This window comes from Apodemus sylvaticus, chromosome 10 (assembly GCF_947179515.1).
Source record: "Apodemus sylvaticus chromosome 10, mApoSyl1.1, whole genome shotgun sequence".
In the NCBI taxonomy this organism is placed as follows: Eukaryota; Metazoa; Chordata; class Mammalia; order Rodentia; family Muridae; genus Apodemus; species Apodemus sylvaticus.
In genome coordinates, this window is record NC_067481.1 from 5,525,209 (window position 1) to 5,543,088 (window position 17,880).

General features: G+C 52.9%; 1 protein-coding gene across 2 annotated transcripts in view; it reads right to left on the minus strand.

The window, feature by feature from the left end:
• Positions 1 to 3,308: 3,308 nt before the first annotated feature.
• Positions 3,309 to 17,880, minus strand: part of Mgat5b (alpha-1,6-mannosylglycoprotein 6-beta-N-acetylglucosaminyltransferase B) — a 66,710-nt gene continuing 52,138 nt past the window's right edge. For both annotated transcript variants that reach the window (XM_052195803.1, XM_052195802.1), the window contains 6 exons: positions 14,225 to 14,380; positions 12,563 to 12,709; positions 12,294 to 12,410; positions 6,552 to 6,626; positions 5,061 to 5,317; positions 3,309 to 4,730 (listed from right to left, as the gene is read on the minus strand). In XM_052195803.1, coding sequence (XP_052051763.1) covers positions 4,532 to 4,730; positions 5,061 to 5,317; positions 6,552 to 6,626; positions 12,294 to 12,410; positions 12,563 to 12,709; positions 14,225 to 14,380 — 951 coding nt within the window. In that variant the 3' untranslated portion in view covers positions 3,309 to 4,531. The remainder of the gene's footprint in view (positions 4,731 to 5,060; positions 5,318 to 6,551; positions 6,627 to 12,293; positions 12,411 to 12,562; positions 12,710 to 14,224; positions 14,381 to 17,880) is intronic.

Sequence of the window (17,880 nt, forward strand, 5' to 3'; positions counted from 1 at the left end):
GAAGTTTCCAGAATTAAAGCTGACTCCATTCCCTCTGGGCTGTGTCGGTTTTGGACTTCTGCAGATCCTCACATAGTCTAGGATGGCTTCCGACTTGCCGTGTAGCTGAGGATTACCCTGAACTCCTGTCCCTCCTGTCTCTATGCTCAGTGCTGGGATCACAGGCAAAGGCCACCATGTCCTAGCACAGTTCCACTTTAGTATTATTAAAATGAGATGGAAATTTCGGGATCTCTAGAGTTTAGACATGCCTCAAGAATATGATCTCTCTCATTTCTGCCCCTCCGGGCTGCCTTCCAGCCTTATCCAAAAGGTGGGTTCTTTTGAGACACTATGCTGGCCTGTAACTCACTGTGTAGACCAGGCTGGTCTGGAACTCAGAACCTGTCTGCTTCTGCTTCCCAAGTGCTGGGATTGAAGGGTATGTACCACCATGCCCAGCTAGGATTCTTTTCTTAACTCTACATTTTATTTTAAGTTATGTTTCTCTGTGCGAGTATGTGCCAGTGAGTATGGGTATCCACACAGGGCAGAGGAGGCAGAGATGTCCCGGAGCTGGAGCTATGGGGCAGTTGTGAGCAGCCCATTGTGGGTGCTGGGAATTGAACTTGGGTCTTCTTTAAGAGCAGTGCTGTTAGCCACTGAGCTATCTTTCCAGTTCCCAAAAGGGGGTTCTTACGTCTTCAGAACCATCTGGGCCCTGAGGGGCTGATGGACCGGGAGACAGAAGCTGGGGTTGGAGCCACCAGCTTGGCCCCTGTGGAGACAGCAGGATTTGCTCTCAGAGATGAAAAAACTCATCTAGCCCCAAGCATGGGTCCCCCCAAGTCACTCCAAGGCAGGCTTCAGTTTTCAGAGACTCAGGAGTCAGTGGTAGGATCCGGAGTTTCAAGCAGGTGTCTATGCTATCTGGATACCTCCATGGTTTTCTCTGCCCCTACAGTGTCCAACGCGCCATCTCATACTTCCCCGCCCCCTCCCAGGAGTGGCCCTCACAGTGCAGTAACTTCCGGCCTGGACCCTCTCCCGTGCCCTTTACAGCCATCTACACATCTTTTCCTTTTGGGGTGGTTTACATGGGTCTCTTCCAAGCTGAGGATGAAACCCAGCAATCCCTGCCGCTCTATTCTTCATGGGTCAAGCTCAGGGTCTGAGTTTGGCCCGCTGAGAAGGTGCCTTGCTCCTTCATGAGGGTGGCCCCTGCCTCCAGCCGTTCCAGTTTCCTGTTGCGGGTACAGCTGTGGCATCTCAGAGGCCCATTCTGACCTCGGGACTCTCCACCAGATCCTTCCTGACCCTCCAGGGCAGGCCTCTCCCACAACCCCAGCTCCTCCTCCTCAGCCCCAGAGGCAGAGAGGCCAGAGGGGATGCCGAGCAGCAGGGCTGGCTTTCATTATGAACCAGAGCTTAAAAGACGCCACTTCTAATTACGCTGGAGCACAATGTGCCCCGAGGCCTTTTGTAGTAAACGGTTCTCAATAAATTCAGTTTTTCATTCATTATTATTAATTATTTCCCTGAGCCAGGCAGGCGGGAGGCAGGTTCCCCGCCTGCTCAGCCCTCAGCACTGCGTTGCTGTCAAAGGCTGGGACAACCACTTGGGACTCTTGAGTTCCTACCCAGACAGGGCTCCAGGGGGGCGGGGCCTGGGCCTGGACTGGGAGGGGCCAAAGCAAAGCCAATTCCCACGCTTTAGCGTGCCCACCGAGGCCTGTACGAAGATGCTGCCCTTCCAACACATGACTTGCCAAATTCCCCCAAATCTCACCACCACCCTTCCCCCTCCACCCCTTCCGTGAACCCATGGGAGACTCTGTCTGGGCTGGGGTGTGTGGCTCTGTCAGTGGAATGTTCCCCTGACACATGGGAAACCCTGGGTCTGATCCCCTCTGCACTGAATAAAACTGAGGGTGGTGTTACACACCTGTCATCCCATCAGAAGGTAAAGGCAAAAGGATCAGACTGTCCTTTGCTATGTAGGGAGTTTGGAGCTAGCCTGGGCTATTTAAGACCCCAGTCTGGAAAAAAAATATATATATAATAAGTACATAAGTAGGCTAATTGTTACCATATTGGAAACCCCTTCGGTACCCACTTGGTCTAGACCAGTCATTCTCAAAGCTCAGGCCCAGGGTGGTGGCACTGGGCAGCAGCAGCAGCAGCAGCAGCAGCTCCTAGGAGCACATCAGATTCAAGGGCCTCCTGCCACTTAGACCTGTTAGACTCTGGGTGACCAAGCTTTAGACACTGGGATGGTGGTGACCAAGACACGCCTGAGTGAGACCTTCTGGCCTACATCAGGGCGGGTTCACCTTGCGCTGCTGACGTCATGGGTCAGTCTGTTCTCTGTGTAGGGGTCGGGGGTTAGGGTGAGGCAGGGGGTTCTTATGAGTTACAGGACGCTGACCTACGTACCCCATCCTCTGCTTATATCTCCCGGCCGCCTACCGGCCGTTCCCCCCAAATTAGGATGTAACGTGTCTGGACAGTTTCAGGGAATAAAAACACCCCCTGTGGGGAACTCTAGTGGTATTTGAGCGACATATAAAACCTTGGACCCAGTTCCTCATGGCAGTTTTGTAAAGGTCCTGAGGTCACAAGCCGTGTGACCAGGGATGCTGCGATCCGTGCCTGTACTGGCTGGTTTTGTGTGTCAACTTGCCACAGGCTGGAGTTATCACAGAGAAAGGAGCCTCCCTTGAGAAAATTCCTCTATTAGATCCAGCTATGGGGCATTTTCTCAATTAGTGATCAAGTAGTGAGGGCCCCTTGTGGGTGGTTCCACCTTTGGGCTGGTGCTCTTGGGTTCTATAAGAGAGCAAGCTGAGCAAGCCAGGGGAAGCAAGCCAGTAAGAAACACCCCTCCATGGCCTCTGCATCAGCTCCTGCTTCCTGCCCTGCTTGAGTTCCAGTCCTGACTTCCTTTGGTGATGAACAGCAGTGTGGAAGTGTAAGCTAAATAAACCCTTTCCTCCCCAACTTGCTTCTTGGTCATGATGTTTGTGCGGTGAGCCCCGAGAAGCACCAGCACATCCCTGGTAGGTGACCTCAAGCTCTTCCACAGAGGGCTGCTGCTCTCTGGTTTCCCAACTCTACAGTTTACAGGTGGGTAAGGAGCACTAACAGGAGGGCCCTATGGTTGGGGCTGTGAGGACTCCTGGGTAGAGGCGGTTCCTCATTTTCCAGCCCCCTAGTTCCATGTTTCATTAACATAGAGCAGCATCTGGCGGCCGTAGCCTGTCCCCTCAATGCTGGGTGAGCCCTGGAGGTTCCAGGGGAAAAAAAAACCCGCCAATTTCTTCATCATCTCACATCCCAATAAAATATTTATTTCAAGAAATAAATCTTTAAAAAAAAGGAGAGAGGAGTGTCTCTATTGCTTTCCTCCGACAGGCAGATCCTCCCAACCACTGGTCTCTTGCTGCTCCTGGTTCTGCTGCCACAGGGGCCAACCAGGCCAGGGGGCACCCACAGTCCCATGCAGAGGGTCCCTTCCTTCAACTGTCTGGGGCCCAGGGGGCCTGGTTGGGGGCCGTCTATGAGTAATGGCAGTGTTCCTGGGAGCCTGGCTGGCCCTGGGGGTGGGAGAAGGAAGGGTTACCCTGGACTGGAGGTGGGCATGCCACATAGAGATGGGAACTGATGCCACTGAGGGCACTGAGGCGGCCTGAGGCTGGAGGAAACAGAAGGGAGGGGCAAGTACGGGGCCCAGATAGGTGCGAGCCAAGGGAGGCCTGGTGGGCCTGCATATCAGAACCAGCCTGGTGGACCACGGGTGGAATCTCATCCCGGCCTGGGCGGCATGAGATGCTCGAAGGTTGGGAGAGTCGTCAGAGTCTGCAGAGGAGGCCTGGGCGGGGTCTGGGACCTGCTGTCAGAAACTAGGGTGGAGATGGCCACCGGAGGGGCAGCGATGGAGGCTCTGGACCAGTCACAGGTCATGCCAGAACTGGGTGTCAGAAGAGGCCCAGGGGGAAGTCCACTGGAAGAAGCAGGATTGAGCAACAGGGCGATGGACTTGGAGGAGGGCAGAGTCCCTCCCTGGCCTCCCTGAGCTCTCTGTCCCTTTGTCCTCCCCAAACAACTGAGGAGGCCATTGTTGTCTCATGTGAGGGTGTGGCCCTCACAGCAAGTGTAGCTGCAGCCTGTTCCCTCTCCCTGGACACCTCTGGTGAACTAGGGGGCGGCATGGCCTTGTGGATCAGGTCTAGGCTAGGCCCAAGAATGCCCAAAGCCATGTCTCCAGCTGGTCCAAACCTCAGAAAGCCAGGGACCCCCATCCCGGTGCTCCTGGGCACACCAGACAGGTAGGTCGGTCCAACTGCTTGGCCGGGTTCTACAGCGAGGTCAGGAGCCCCCAGAAGGAGCTGCAGGCTCGGAGCTGCTGTCTCCTCAGCTTCCCCTTCCTGTTGTCAGCCAGGGGAGGCCGCAGCCAGGAGACGCGCAGCAGCGGCGAGCGTAGCTGGAGCTCAGAAAGTGCTGGTGCTTGCCAACCTCGGGTGGGCAGGTTCAGGGCAGGGTGGCTCGGGCCTCACAGGCAGCCCTGGCACAAGGCCACCTGACCCTTGCGGAAGTCACGGCAGGGGCAGAGCCTCTGGTACTTGGTGCTGGCCCCAGCACAGCTGAAGAGTAGCGGCTCTTTCTGCAGGTAGCACTCTTGGCCAGGTTGGGCAAAGGCAGGGTACAAGTGGTGCATCTCCCACTCTGTGCTGTCACAGGGCACCTGCAGCCTGCAAAGGTAACATGAGCATCGTCACTCTGGTGAGCAGGGTGACAGCTATCTCCAGCTTGCGTGGCCTCCCTGGACCAGGGAGGACAGTTTTGAATCCATCTGTCAGGGCTCGGAGAAGCTGTGGGCCTGGTGGGGCTGTAGTTTTGGTAACCCTACTGGAGAGATGCTCACATGGGCTGGGCAGGGGCCACGAGAGGTGGAAGGGGGCGAGACTGGGGGTGGGGGACGCCCCTTGTGGATTTTTCTTGGCTGATTCAAAAGCATTAAACCCACATCTACAGGGAAGCAAAGCGGGGCGAGGCGGGGACGCAGGCAGGGGCTGGCTCACTTGAGGAACGCATCCTGGCTGTTGAGGAACGGGAAAAATGAGGGCTCGCAGATTAGTCCGTGGTCCAGGCAGGCGTCCGTGCAGGCCCTTCCAGGGGCTGCCAGCCAGGCCCGCAGGGAGTGGGTAGGGGGCCAGGCTCCCGGAACTGAGCTGATATTCTGGGCCCACTCCAGATGAGTTGCATTAGGGGCCAAGACAAATGGACTCTGGGCAGTGCTGACCCCTGGTGGAATGGGGCTTGGACCCGCGCAGAAGTCCTGTCAAGAAAAGAAAGGTGTGAGGGATGGGAACAGGTTTTCTCTAGTGTGCCTGGCGCTACACTTTCAGTAAGAGCTGCTATTGGGCACTTTCTGAATGCCATGTGGTCACGGGCATTATTCCCATAATACCACGCGGCCTGTAGAATGGATGGATGTTATTTCACAGAGTAGAGGCTGAATCCAGGTCATGTGCCAGGGGACGGCAGAGGTGAGCTTTGAACTCGCTTACTTGGGAGCTGTCTACCTTGCATGACCTCTCCTCTGAGGTCAGACTCAGGCCACTCACCCTGCTCAGCATGGGGACAGAGCCTTGTGCTCACCCTCTGAAGCGCTTCTGGGGGCCCTAGGTCTTGGCAAGTAATGTCTGTGTGAGCTTTGAGGACACCCGCATTTGTAGTGAGATGTGAGTGGGCAGCCCTGATTTAGTGGCTCTGGCCTTGAGCCCCTCACTTTTTGACCCCCGCTGGGTCTTTCTGGGTTTCAGACTCCCACCCCTAGAGGAACAGCTCAGAACAGTCTCCAGGTGCTAACACTCATGCCTGTGGCTGGCAAAGGTTCAAAGTCACACACACAGCTTCTAACAGTCACAGCGGTTGTCCCCAGGGCCCTGAGTCTTACAGCACCTCTGGCTTCTTCTCTTACCTGGAGTCTGACAGAACAAAGCCCAGGCTGTCTGCAGCTTGAAGCAGCTCAGATCATGGGGTCTGAGCTAGACCCCAGGGAGGACGCCACGAAGCAGGTCTCCTGACCTGTGCTTCACTGGCTGGCTTCTGTGCATTCTGAGTGGGCTGGGAAGATGGCTGCCTTCAGATTCTGTCTGCTGCTTGCCCACTGGGGCTATATGGAATGACTGAGCCCACACAAGAGCAGGCCTTCCCCACCACCCCTATTTTTCTGGACAGACCTCTACACTAGCCCCTATCTCTTCAACTCCTTTCAGGGTGGTGAGCAGGGGGCTACTGTTGGTTCTATTAGCTCAGAATAGATATTTTAAAAAACTAGCTTCTATGTGTTCCAGGTCCGTGCGGTAGGACCAGGACTGATACCCATGATTGCTGGACCCAAGGCCCCAACCCCCCACTGCGGGGTGCAGAGCTGAATGGATGAATGGCTAGCCTGTAGCTGCTGCAGTCTACATAGGTTCCGGCACCAGCATGGCCCCAACTTTGAAGTGATAGGCTTTGAAGTGACAGCCCCAAGCCCCTGGGGCAGAGAGCACAGGGTGGCCCACCTGGTGTTGGATGTAGGCGTTGATCCGTTCCATCATCCCTGCGCAGGTGTACTCATAGGGCAGATACGGGTCTACCTGTGGAAGAGACGGGCCATCCCCAAGCCCAGCATCAGACCAGGTTGGTACTCTCTGCCCAGCAAGCCAACCGACTGTCCACCAGGCCCCCTACTAGCTCCCTGTGTGTCCCCAAGGATACGCTCAGGGGCGCTGCTTTAGGACCATCCACATGGTCTAGCCCTCAGGCTCCACTTATATCCAGACCTCATCTCTCTGCTGCCCCATTCCTCTCCCTTTGCAAAGCCTCTCGGTGTCACCTACCCTTGAGACATCCTGACCCTACCCTTCCTTGGATGAGGAAAGTGTTCTCAGTGGCTCTCAGCGCCCTAGCACCAGCTAGGGGGTCCTCTCCTAGCTCAGGCTAGCTCCTGGATCAACATTTCCTTTTTGTTTTGTTGTTGGTGGTTGTTTTTTGAGACAGGGTTTCTCTGTGTAGCCCTGGCTGTCCTGGAACTCACTCTGCAGACCAGGCTGGCCTTGAACTCAGAAATCCACCTGTCTCTGCCTCCCAAGTGCTGGGATTAAAGGCGAGCGCCATATTCCCATCTCCTGCATGAACCTGCAAAACCACTGAAGGTGGGGCCGTGGCTTGTCCACCACTGAGCCCCTCTGGTCTGTCACCGTACCTGGCATGCAGCAGGTGTTCAGGAGATGGTCACACATGCAGAAGCACCCACCCTCACCCCGTATCCCATGAAAGAGGCAGAGCATTCAGACAGAGAAACATAGGGCGTTCACAATCACAGCTGGATAGAACAAGATGAATCTTGTCTCATATCCTGTCCAGACACTTGGCTACATAAGATGCACACCCCCCCCAAAAGGCTCTGCAGATTCTGTGCAAGTGTCTAGAAGCCACACAAGTCCAGGTAGATGGGAGGAGTAGCTACGGGCACAGAGCTGGCAGAAAAGCCCGGCCTGGTGGCAGGCTCTATAAACCCAGTTTTTTGTGTGGAGCAAGAAACAGGGATCCCTGAGCTCACTGGAAGATGGGCTGGATCGATGGCTCAGTGGCCAAGAACACTCACTGTTCGTGCACAGGCCCTGGGTTACACTCCCAGCACCCACATGATGGCTCACAACCATCCCTAACTACAGTTCCGAGGGAGCTAACCACTCTCTTCTGACCTCTGCAGGTGCCATGCATGCATGTGGTACATAAATATGCAGGTAAAACACCCCCCACACAATTAATATTAAAAAGTTAATATAAAGGTGATTTTATTTCAAACATCGAAGGTGGAGCTTAAGAGAAGAAAGATGGCCGAGTGTGGTGGCGCACGCCTTTAACTCCAGCTCTGGGGGGGGGGGGGGGGAGGCAGAGGCAGGCAGATAGATCTCTAAGTCTGAGGCCAGCCTGCTCTACAAGGTGAGTTCCAGGACAGCCAGGGCTACATGGAGAAAAGCTGTCTCAAAAAAAGGAAAGAAAGAAAGAAAGAGAGAGAGAGAGAGAGAGAGAGAGAGAGAGAGAGAGAGAGAGAGAGAGAGAAAGAGAAAGAAAGAAAGAAAGAAAGAAAGAAAGAAAGAAAGAAAGAAAGAAAGAAAGAAAGAAAGAATAAGAAGAAAAGATGCATGATGGTGACCTTGGACCTCCACACACACATGATGTGCATGTACACATATATGCAGGGACACATACAATGTATCTATATCAAGCAACCTATGCATACAACCCACACAACATACATGCACACAAAATATATTCTACACATACAACATGCACAACACATACAACATAAACATAATAAACATACAACATATACAATAAGTGCAATGCACACGCAAGCACACACAAACACATGCACAGCTGATGAAGAAGCCAACCAAACAGTGACGTGAGGAGGTCCGCGGACAGGTGCCTGCCACCTCCTTCCGCCTAACTGCTCAGCCCTTGCTGCTTATCACCAGCCCAGAAGAGCAGGTGTCAGGGATGGCAGTATCCAGCCACTGGACTGACTTAGCTGGGAATCAGAGAAATGGTATAGCAGTCTGGGCCTTCTACACGGGTCCTGAATGTCACGTCACGGCCACTATGCTCGACCAGCCTGGTTCCTATCCATGCCCTTCCTTCCTTCCTTCCTTCCTTCCTTCCTTCCTTCCTTCCTTCCTTCCTTCCTTCCTTCCTCTCTTTCTTCCTTCCTTCCTTTCCTTTCTTTCTTCTGTTTGTTTTTCAAGACAAGGCTTCTCTGTGTAGCCCTGGCTGTCCTGGAACTCACTCTGTAGACCAGGCTGGCCTTGAACTCAGAAATCCGCCTGCCTCTGCCTCCCAAGTGCTGGGATTAAAGGCATGTGCCACCACTGCCTGGCTTCGATGCCATTTCTTGCTGACCATGTCAACAATCAGTGGTAAAACTGGACAGCTTTGCCGGAGTCTGTGTCCTTCCTCCTTAGCAGGACGGGTGACCTTAGAACACCTAGCAGGACCGTGCTAAGTCCGCCTCATAGGCTAGGGTCCACCCCTGACACTATGAAGCTCCCAGAGGGAAAAAAGCCGCAAGTGCCTTCCATGATCCTGCCAGGCTGATTAACTAACTAATCAGCTTCTCCCTCAAGGAGAGCGTCCTCTATAGTTACTGAGGGGAGCTGGGATGCAGGTGCAGCCAAATCGCCTTGAGCTATCCTTTGTCCCCCTAGAAGCTACACATCACCTGCCCGTGTCTGACCTAACATCCTTGTGACTTTGTCACGAAAGCGTTTGGATGGCATGCCTCAAAACAGACCCTTAATTCCCGCCAACCCGAATAATAAGAGCATCGGCTGGCGCTCGGGCCCCTGCTTTGGGAGGACCTGCCCACCTGAAGTGTGCTGACCCATGATTTCCTGTGTTATTCTAGAAACTTTATGTAACTGTTATCGCCTTTGGGGTACCTTGAATCTGTGTTCTTGGGCTGAGGTCACTCATATTTGGTTCTAAAATAATGTCTTTGAGGTGAGAGTCGTGTTTTGTGTGAACATTATCCAAGCGACCCCAAGACGAGACAGTCATGCTCTCTGACCCCGGTCCTGCTACCGCTGACTCTCAAAGCAAAGTATCGCTGTTTTTTGTTTGTTTGTTGTTTTGTTTTTTTGTTTTTTGTTTTCCCGTTTCTCTGTATAGCCCTGGCTGTCCTGGAACTCACTCTGTAGATCAGGTTGGCCTCGAACTCAGAAATCCACTTGTTTCTGTCTCCTAGAGTGCTGGGATTGCAGGTGTGTGCCACCACTGCCCGGCTCGTATCACTGTTTTAATCTGTCGTAGTACAGGTGTGTTCCCTCATCCGGAGGCCACATCCAGCTGCCAGGTCACACCACCCACGGGCACTGCCTTCTCAGTCCTACATTTCCCACAGTCCTGTTCCAGTCTGCTCTGCTTTCTGAACTGATGGCCTCAGATGCCTCTCGGGGCTTCTGGGAAAGGTTTGGAAGCAGGGTTTTAAACAACCAGCCCGGAGTGAGAGAGTTCTCTCCACCCAAGGCTCCTCTGCTCTAGAGGGTCAGCAAACCGCTCCCACAGCAAGTAGAAGGCTCGCTGTGTGAGGGGCACCCTCAGCCGGTTCAGTCTGCCTGCTGGAAGCTTCTGCCTGGGAGCAGCAGCTGGAATCAACCCCACTGGTCAAACTGCAGGAGCGCTGTCTTCTGTCTGACAGAGACAAGTCCTAGTCCTGCAGAAAATGGGTGCTGCGTGTGGGGTCACACAGAGGTAGAACGTTGCCTCCCGTGCTTTCATGGGGAATGGCCCCACCTGGCCAGCGTGTCCTCAGGAAGGTCCCCAGCCCAGGTCCCGTGTTTTCTCAGGGTGGGCTGGGAGGCCTCAGTCTCCTTGGCCAGCCTTCGGGCTCCTCCTCCTCCCTTGCTGACGTCTGGATGACCCACACTTGGGACCATTTATTTCATCATGGCTACCCCATTCCCTTGGGGCCCAGTCAGCTGCTACTAAACCTATTTTCTGAAACAGGACAGCTAGGGCTACCCAGGCAGGGTGCATGTTTGAAACACCCGACTTCAGGGCCGCAGGAAACAGCAGGGGTGGGGGGTGGTGATGGGGTGGGTGTCTCTGTGCTGTAAGCTCCACCCCCTAATTCCAATCTCCACCCCCACCCCCAGGCTCACCTGATAGTTTGGTTTGGTTTTCTTGAAAGTCTCCCTATATAGCCCAGGGTGGCTTGAAACTCCCAACCCTCCCGCCTTAGCTTCCCAAGAAAGTGGGGCTCATATTAAAGTCCCTCTGGGCTACAGGGGAAGATGAAAGCTAAAGGCTACGGCCTCTAGCTGTTTTGGGGTCCCCCTTGGACGGACAAAACCTACTGGTTTTTCCATCTTTGTGTTCTCTCCCTCCCTCCTTCCCTCCCTCCCTCTCCTCTCTCTCTCTATTTAACTAACAAAATTGAACATATGTTCATATTTAAAAAAAAAGAAAAAAAAAACATCTAAATACGATGTTCCCTCCTACCCACTGCCAGGAGTCACCAGCAGAAGTGACCTCTATGCTGGGCCCTCCCACAATCCCCTGATGGCCTGGGCCCAGATGGAATGAAAGGGGGAGTGTGTGGGGGGGTGCCACACCCTCCCACTGGGATAGACGGGAAGGGGGACGGAATAAGTTCTCTCAGGGAAGGTGGAGACTGCTCAGTGGTTATGGACACTGGCTGGTCTTTCAGGAGGCTCACGACTGTCTGCAACTCCAGTTCCAGGGATCCCAGACACACCCCCAACGCACAGATATACATGCAGGCAAAACATTAATATACACAAAATAAACAGAAACGAAATGTTTTAAAAAGTGATGCTCTCGCAGAAAACCTGCATTTGGTTCACTGCACCCACATTGGTAGCTGACAACTGCCTCTAACTCCAGCTCCAGGGTATCTGAAACCCTCTTCTGGACTCTGAGAACACACACACACACACACACACACACACACACACACACCTAGAAACAGGAATAATAAACACTTTTTTTTAAACCCCAAAGAATAAGTTTTTCCCATAAGCTCGAGGAGTGACCGGAAGCTGTGATGTTATCTGCACCTCATGTACGGCTCCCCCCCCCCACCTTCATCTCTCGTGGGCACACACCAGGCGTCCCACGCCCACTGAAGGAGCCAGGCGTTCTGCTCATGGTATTCAGTAGGCCGTTCCTGAACCAGGGCCGTGGGCACATGGGCTGAGCCCCAGCCAGGCTTGTGGAGCTGGAACTTACAAGCCAGCCAGCATCCCCAGAACAGCTGGCTGCAGTTCCAGGTACTGGCTGCTCCTTGAAGCCTGCAGCCCTGCCCACACCTGTGGTGGGGCTCACCCTGAGCACGCCTGCTTAGTTCCTAACTTGTGCCAAGAGTGCTCTTAGGGCCTGGCCCTCTAAAGTGCTTAGTAAATGGTTTCTGACCACAGGGGCCAGATCAGGGAGTGCAGGTTGCTCCCTGCAGAGAGGCGCCCTCTTCCCATAACCACGCACCAGGCTGGGAAGTGGGGACCCACAGGTCCCTTTCTAGACCATGTAGGCCGATGCCTTTCCAAGTCAGCTCTGCAAGCCTGAGTGGGTTCTCTAGGAAGTTTCTTCTGATTATAGGCAAGACCCACAGTATGACAGGTCAGAGTCTCACCTGGGTGACCCACAGATGACAGGTCAGAGTCTCACCTGGGTGACCCACAGTATGACAGGTCAGAGTCTCACCTGGGTGACCCACAGATGACAGGTCAGAGTCTCACCTGGGTGTTCATGATGGCCTTAATGGCTGTTTCAAACTCATCGGAGTTGTTGTAGTCCACGGTCCACACGTGAGGCTTGCCAATAAAGTTCTCTGCATAGGGATGCTGGGAGAACACCTGTCCAGGACCAACAGACGACTACTTCAGCCTGCAGCACCCACCCAGGTCCCTTCCCCTTCTGCACCCCAAGACTCAGTTCCCCCTTTTGGGACCTGGAGGTACCCCGCTCCCTAGACTCCCAAATCTGGGCCCAGGGCCTTTCTGCTCACCTCCCTGGAGGTAGGCTTGCCCCGGAAGAACTCGTGGTTGAGGGAGCTGTGGGGCGGGCTGAAGCGAGACTGAAGGAAGATGCAGCCGTTGGCGATGGCCTCCAGCGGGGCAGGGCCCTCATAGGGGAATCCAAACCCTATAAAGAGCTGGAAGCAGAGGGCAGGCAGGATGGCTCAGTGGGTAGAGGCGAGTGCCACCATGCCTGGTGACCTCAGCTCCACTTCCAAGTGGGAAATGTATAAGAAATATGCTAGATTTAGGTGAAGAAAGATACATGGAAAGAAATTAGCAAAGACATGGTGTGGCAAAAGTCCCTCCTCCAGTCAGGGTTTTCTAAGATTTTAGGTTGTGGATTGCATCTGGCTGTCAGAAGTCATACTTTGCTGACCAGCTGCACCAGGTTAACCAGCCAGGTAAGAACTGGAGGCTGAGCCCCCCACTGCTAGGGCTGAGGCACAGGTCTGCTTTGCGTTTGAAGCCCAGTGCACTCCTTCCATGCCTACCCTCCCTTCTGCGGAAGAGAAACGGATCGCCTTTCATGAGATACTTTGGACCGTGTGGTCATTTTCTTGGGACCCCAGAGCCACTTAGGACACCCAGAATCCACACGGTGAGACAAGAGAACCACCGCCCAGAAGTTATTCTCTGACCTTGCAGTACAAACATCTGACCCCAGCTCCCCACCCAAACAAATGTTAAAACAAAACAAGAACTGGATAGGGTAGGGTGGGCCAATGGTCAGGGTGGCTGGGCCATCTCAGCCCAGGACTCCAGAAGTCAGAGGTAGGGATAGCCTCGGCATCCACAGGCCGCAGGGGCAGTATAGACAGACCACTGTGGGTCATGAACAGCTTTCCCCCTCCCCGGGCCTTGGCCTCCCCACTGTGAGAGGAGCAAGTGGTCTGATTAGGTTTTATAAATGGCCTCTCTTTGCTCTATCAAGCTATGCTTCTAGGGAGGGAAGGGAAGAACGTGTTCCCTCCTTGGCTATCTCAGGCTCTCAAAAAAACCTTCATTCAAGCTGCCTTCATATTCATTCCATAGCTGAACCATTTTCTGGTTCCAAGAAGGATCTTAATGTATTCTGAGCACAGGGCTGCTGTGTGGGGTTACCTCATCCAGCCTGATCCCAACACACACACACACACACACACACACACACACACACACACACACACACACACACACAGACACACACACACACACACACACACACACACACACACACACACACACAAGACCTAGGGAAAGACCAGAGAGGGCCTCGATGCTAATGGGAGGCTCTCTGGCCTCAGATGATAGTCCAGGGCCAGCCATGAGGTCATTCCCACTGTAGTGGCTGTGGTTGTAGAGATCCAACGCTGGGTGCTTATGGAAGCAGCTAGTGGGACCTAACAGCACTGTGGAGACCCAGCAGGATACCCCCAGCCTGTGTGACTGTCCTCAGCTGCTTCCCAGTCTGGCCACAGCCCTAGGACTCTGCTGAGACTGACAGGGGAGAGCCCCCACTCCCCTAGTCCCTCCCGGGAGGGCCTCCCGGCCTTCTGGACCGATGTCTGCCAGGATTCTGGGCAGCAGAGCACGTGGAGATGTCTGGCCTGGTAGATGCCTGTCATCCAGGGCTGTGGCCTGCAGGGGTAGGACAGTGGCCAGAGCCTCACCTTGGCCTTACGCAGCAGCTGCTGGAACTCAGGCTGTGGCAGGAGGCCGTGGTTCTTCACAAACGCAGGGACCTCGGGTGGCCGCTGGCTCTCATAGTACACGGTGCCGTGGATCTCCATGTACTTGTTGAGAATGGCCAGGAACTTCTCCTTGCCCTGCAGGAGGAGGAGGAAGAGAAGGAGATGATGACAGACCATCCCCCACATTCAGAAGGCAGAGTTGGTAGGTCAGGCACCCCAGCTCTGGGTTCAGAAGACAGGGTCTCATCTTGGGGTGATTATTAACTTGCTGTGTAGACTTGGGCAGAGTCTCTCTCCTTTGGGGCCCTCAGACTTTCCATTTGTGATTTGCAGGACTTGAACTAAACCTGAGACGTTAGGGAAGGGTTGGTTCCAGCCATGAACCTGAGTTTCCCAAAGAAGGCCAAGGAGGCCTACTGCTTAATCCATCTGTGAACCTAGATGCCCTGAGGACCTGTGGATTTCTCTGGAACTCCCTCACATATCCACCCACCCACCTGTCAAGCCAGCCATTCACCTGTCTACATACACTCTGTCCATCCATCCATCTGTCCATCCATCCTTCTACCCATCCACCCACACAAGTACATCAACTCGCTTACCCCTCCACCCACCTTTCCTCCCACTTACCCACACATCCATCTTCCCAGCCGTTCATCCATCCACAAACCTACTCATCTCTCCATCCATTTAATCCATCTATGTCTCTACCCACCCGTCTGTCTGTCCACTCATTCCTTTCGCCCGGGAAGGAGGAAGATGGAGGAAGTTCTGGATTGGAGACACAGGGTGTTAGCTGAAGAGCAGGAGTAAGCCAGAGCTGAACTCACGTCTGACTTGAGTTATGTCACTTGCTATGACTGATTAAGGTGACCTGGAACTGTTAGGGCCCCAGCTACAAGCCAGGACTCAGATCTAATCCTCTCTGGAAGAAAATGGCATCAGGTTTGACTTCAAATTATTGCTATGATTTTTTTCATACTCATTTTCCAGAACACATTTAAAAAGACAATCAAAGCAACAACAACAAAAAATCCTCCTGAAAACCCAGAAGGCTTTGCTACAGAAATGGACAGGATGAGGCTAAAACCCAGAAGGCTTTGTTACAAAAATGGACAGGGTGAGGTTAAAATCCAGAAGACTTTGCTACAGAAATGGACAGGGTGAGGCTAAAACCCATTTGGAAATGCTTTGGACCTAGAATGAACGAAACAACATTGGCAGACAGAGCACCTGACCCCAGGTCTATGTGCGGCAGGAGGGCTGGGAACAGAGGGGTAGTGACATCAGGATGACACAGACCATTAGGATGGAGCATCTGAGTCGAGACAGATCCCCACTGTCTCTCTCTGCTGAAAAGGGAGTATGTTTTGGAGCAGGAAAAACAGCCTTTTCAATAAACAGTCCATTTTGTCATCCACATGCAACATAGAATTGTAAGAATGTGAATCTGCACGTCCCATTATATTGCAGTGTTAGGTCAAAATGGATAATAGGCTCAAAGGCAAAAACTAAAACTACAGAGCCCGCAGAGGTGCCAGGGAGAAGCTGTGGCTTCGAGATAAACACGGACTTCTTGGCTACAGCAGAAGCACAGTCTGCAAAAGACAGCTTTCGATTTTTATTAAAGGAAAGGCTTAGCCAGCCAGGTGTGGTACACACCAGCAATCCCAACACTCGGGAGGTTGAGACAGGAGAATTGCCGCAAGGATAGCCTGAGCCACAAAGTAAGTTCAAGGACCCTTGGGCTATGTAAGTCTTCAGAAAAGCCAACAAAGCAAAGTGTTTGCTCTGTGTAAACTTCCATTAAAACTAAAGCAAAAAGAAGCAGACCTGGTGGTGCACACCTTTAATCCCAGCACCTGGGAGATAGAGACAGGAGGATCTCTGTGAGTTCGAGGCCAGCTTGGTTTGCTTAGGGAGCTCCAAGACAGCCAGGCCTGTGTCTAAAAATAACAATAAAAATGACTAATGCAAAAGAGAGAGACGGGAGAAGGAAACTGCAATGATCTAATACATTTGTGAATGGAGTCTAGTGGAGCCAAAGGGATATTTATTTTTGTTATGTTTTTTTTTTTGTGATTCCTTTTTTATTTTTTATGTGCCTTGGGGTTTTGTTTGCATACGTGTCTGTGTGAGGGTGTTGGATCCCCTGGAACTGGAGCTGTAGACAGCTATGAGCTGTCATGTGGTTGCTGGGGATTGAAACCGGGTCCTCTGGAAGAGCAGTCAGTGCTCTGAATCTTTGAGCCATCTCTCCATTTTTGTTTTGTTGAGACCACACCTAGCCTGAAGCAATATATAAAGAGGTAATGAGTAAAGATTTTAAAAAGTTTGTGATCAACTTAAATAGGTTCAAAAAGATCTATGAATTCAATGTAGGTAAAAGAAAAAAGAAAGGCACAGCCAAGGGCATCGGAGTGAACTGGCCAAGAGTCAAACACGCTGAGTTCAAGTAGGCATAGAGAAAAGGCAAACCGCCCACCGTGGGCGGCGCCAAGCCTCATAGCTGGTCTGGGAGCAGAAACAAATTGGGAAAGAGAACAGAATGCTTTTATGTCCGGAGAAGACACCAAGCTGGGATTCTGTGCACAGCAAAAATGCCCTGCAGGATCTCAGGTGAGGGGGGGGATGGCGAGACGGCTCAGCAGGTAAAGGCGCCTGTCACCAAACCTGACAACCGTAGTTGACCTGAGTTCGAGTCCAGAGACCCTGGTCTCTTGTCAGCCAAGAAAAAGTGTTCACTTATACTGGGCCCAGTAAGGCAAGGATGCAGGCTGCTCTCTTTGGAACCACAGGTGAAAGTTGGAGAAGACAAAGGAGGTGTTAAAATATACGTGTTAAATACCGAAATACCTAAAATATAGGTGTTAAATTAACATTGGGCCAGCAAGATATAGTTCAGTGGGTAAAGGCGCTTGCAGTCAAGTCTGCTGACTTGAGTACAGTTCCTGAGACACACAGGATGGAAGGGCAGATCTGATCCCTGAAAGTTGTCCTCTGACCTCTGCCCAAGCACACAGTCACACACACCACACATTCATACACTCTCACACAAACCACACACACACACACACACACACACACACACACACACACACACACACGAGAAATCTTGAACACCTGGTGAGATGCTAGCTTCTACATAAGAGTGATGGAGACCTCCTTCTTCCCCTGTCTTGCCCCAGGCTTTCCCTGGTACCTGCCCCAATTGCAGACACTGGGCAGATGCTTTTTTTTTTTTGGCGGGTTGATCTAGGCTGTCTTAACGCCCGGCTTTCATCTGCCCAGACTCGCTATCGGCCACTGGTTCTCCCCACAGCGCTCTTTCCCAGGCTTGACTTGATGCCCCTGGGAGCCTCAGCAAGGTCTGCCTCTGGACCATCTCTCTGTTCCCAGACATCTCAGCGGGCATCCTGGAACTTCTGAGCTTTCTGCTGCTGCTCCACAAGCCCCCGTTATGCTGGGAAGGCAGGGCAGAGCTGGGCTCAGCTAGTTTGAAGCTGAAATGCTCTCTCTCTCTCTCTCTCTCTCTCTCTCTCTCTCTCTCTCTCTCTCTCTTTCTCAGCCGCTGACTAGATGTGAGCTCACCCTATAGCCTGCTGGGCCCCACTTTCTCCACCTATAAAATAGGC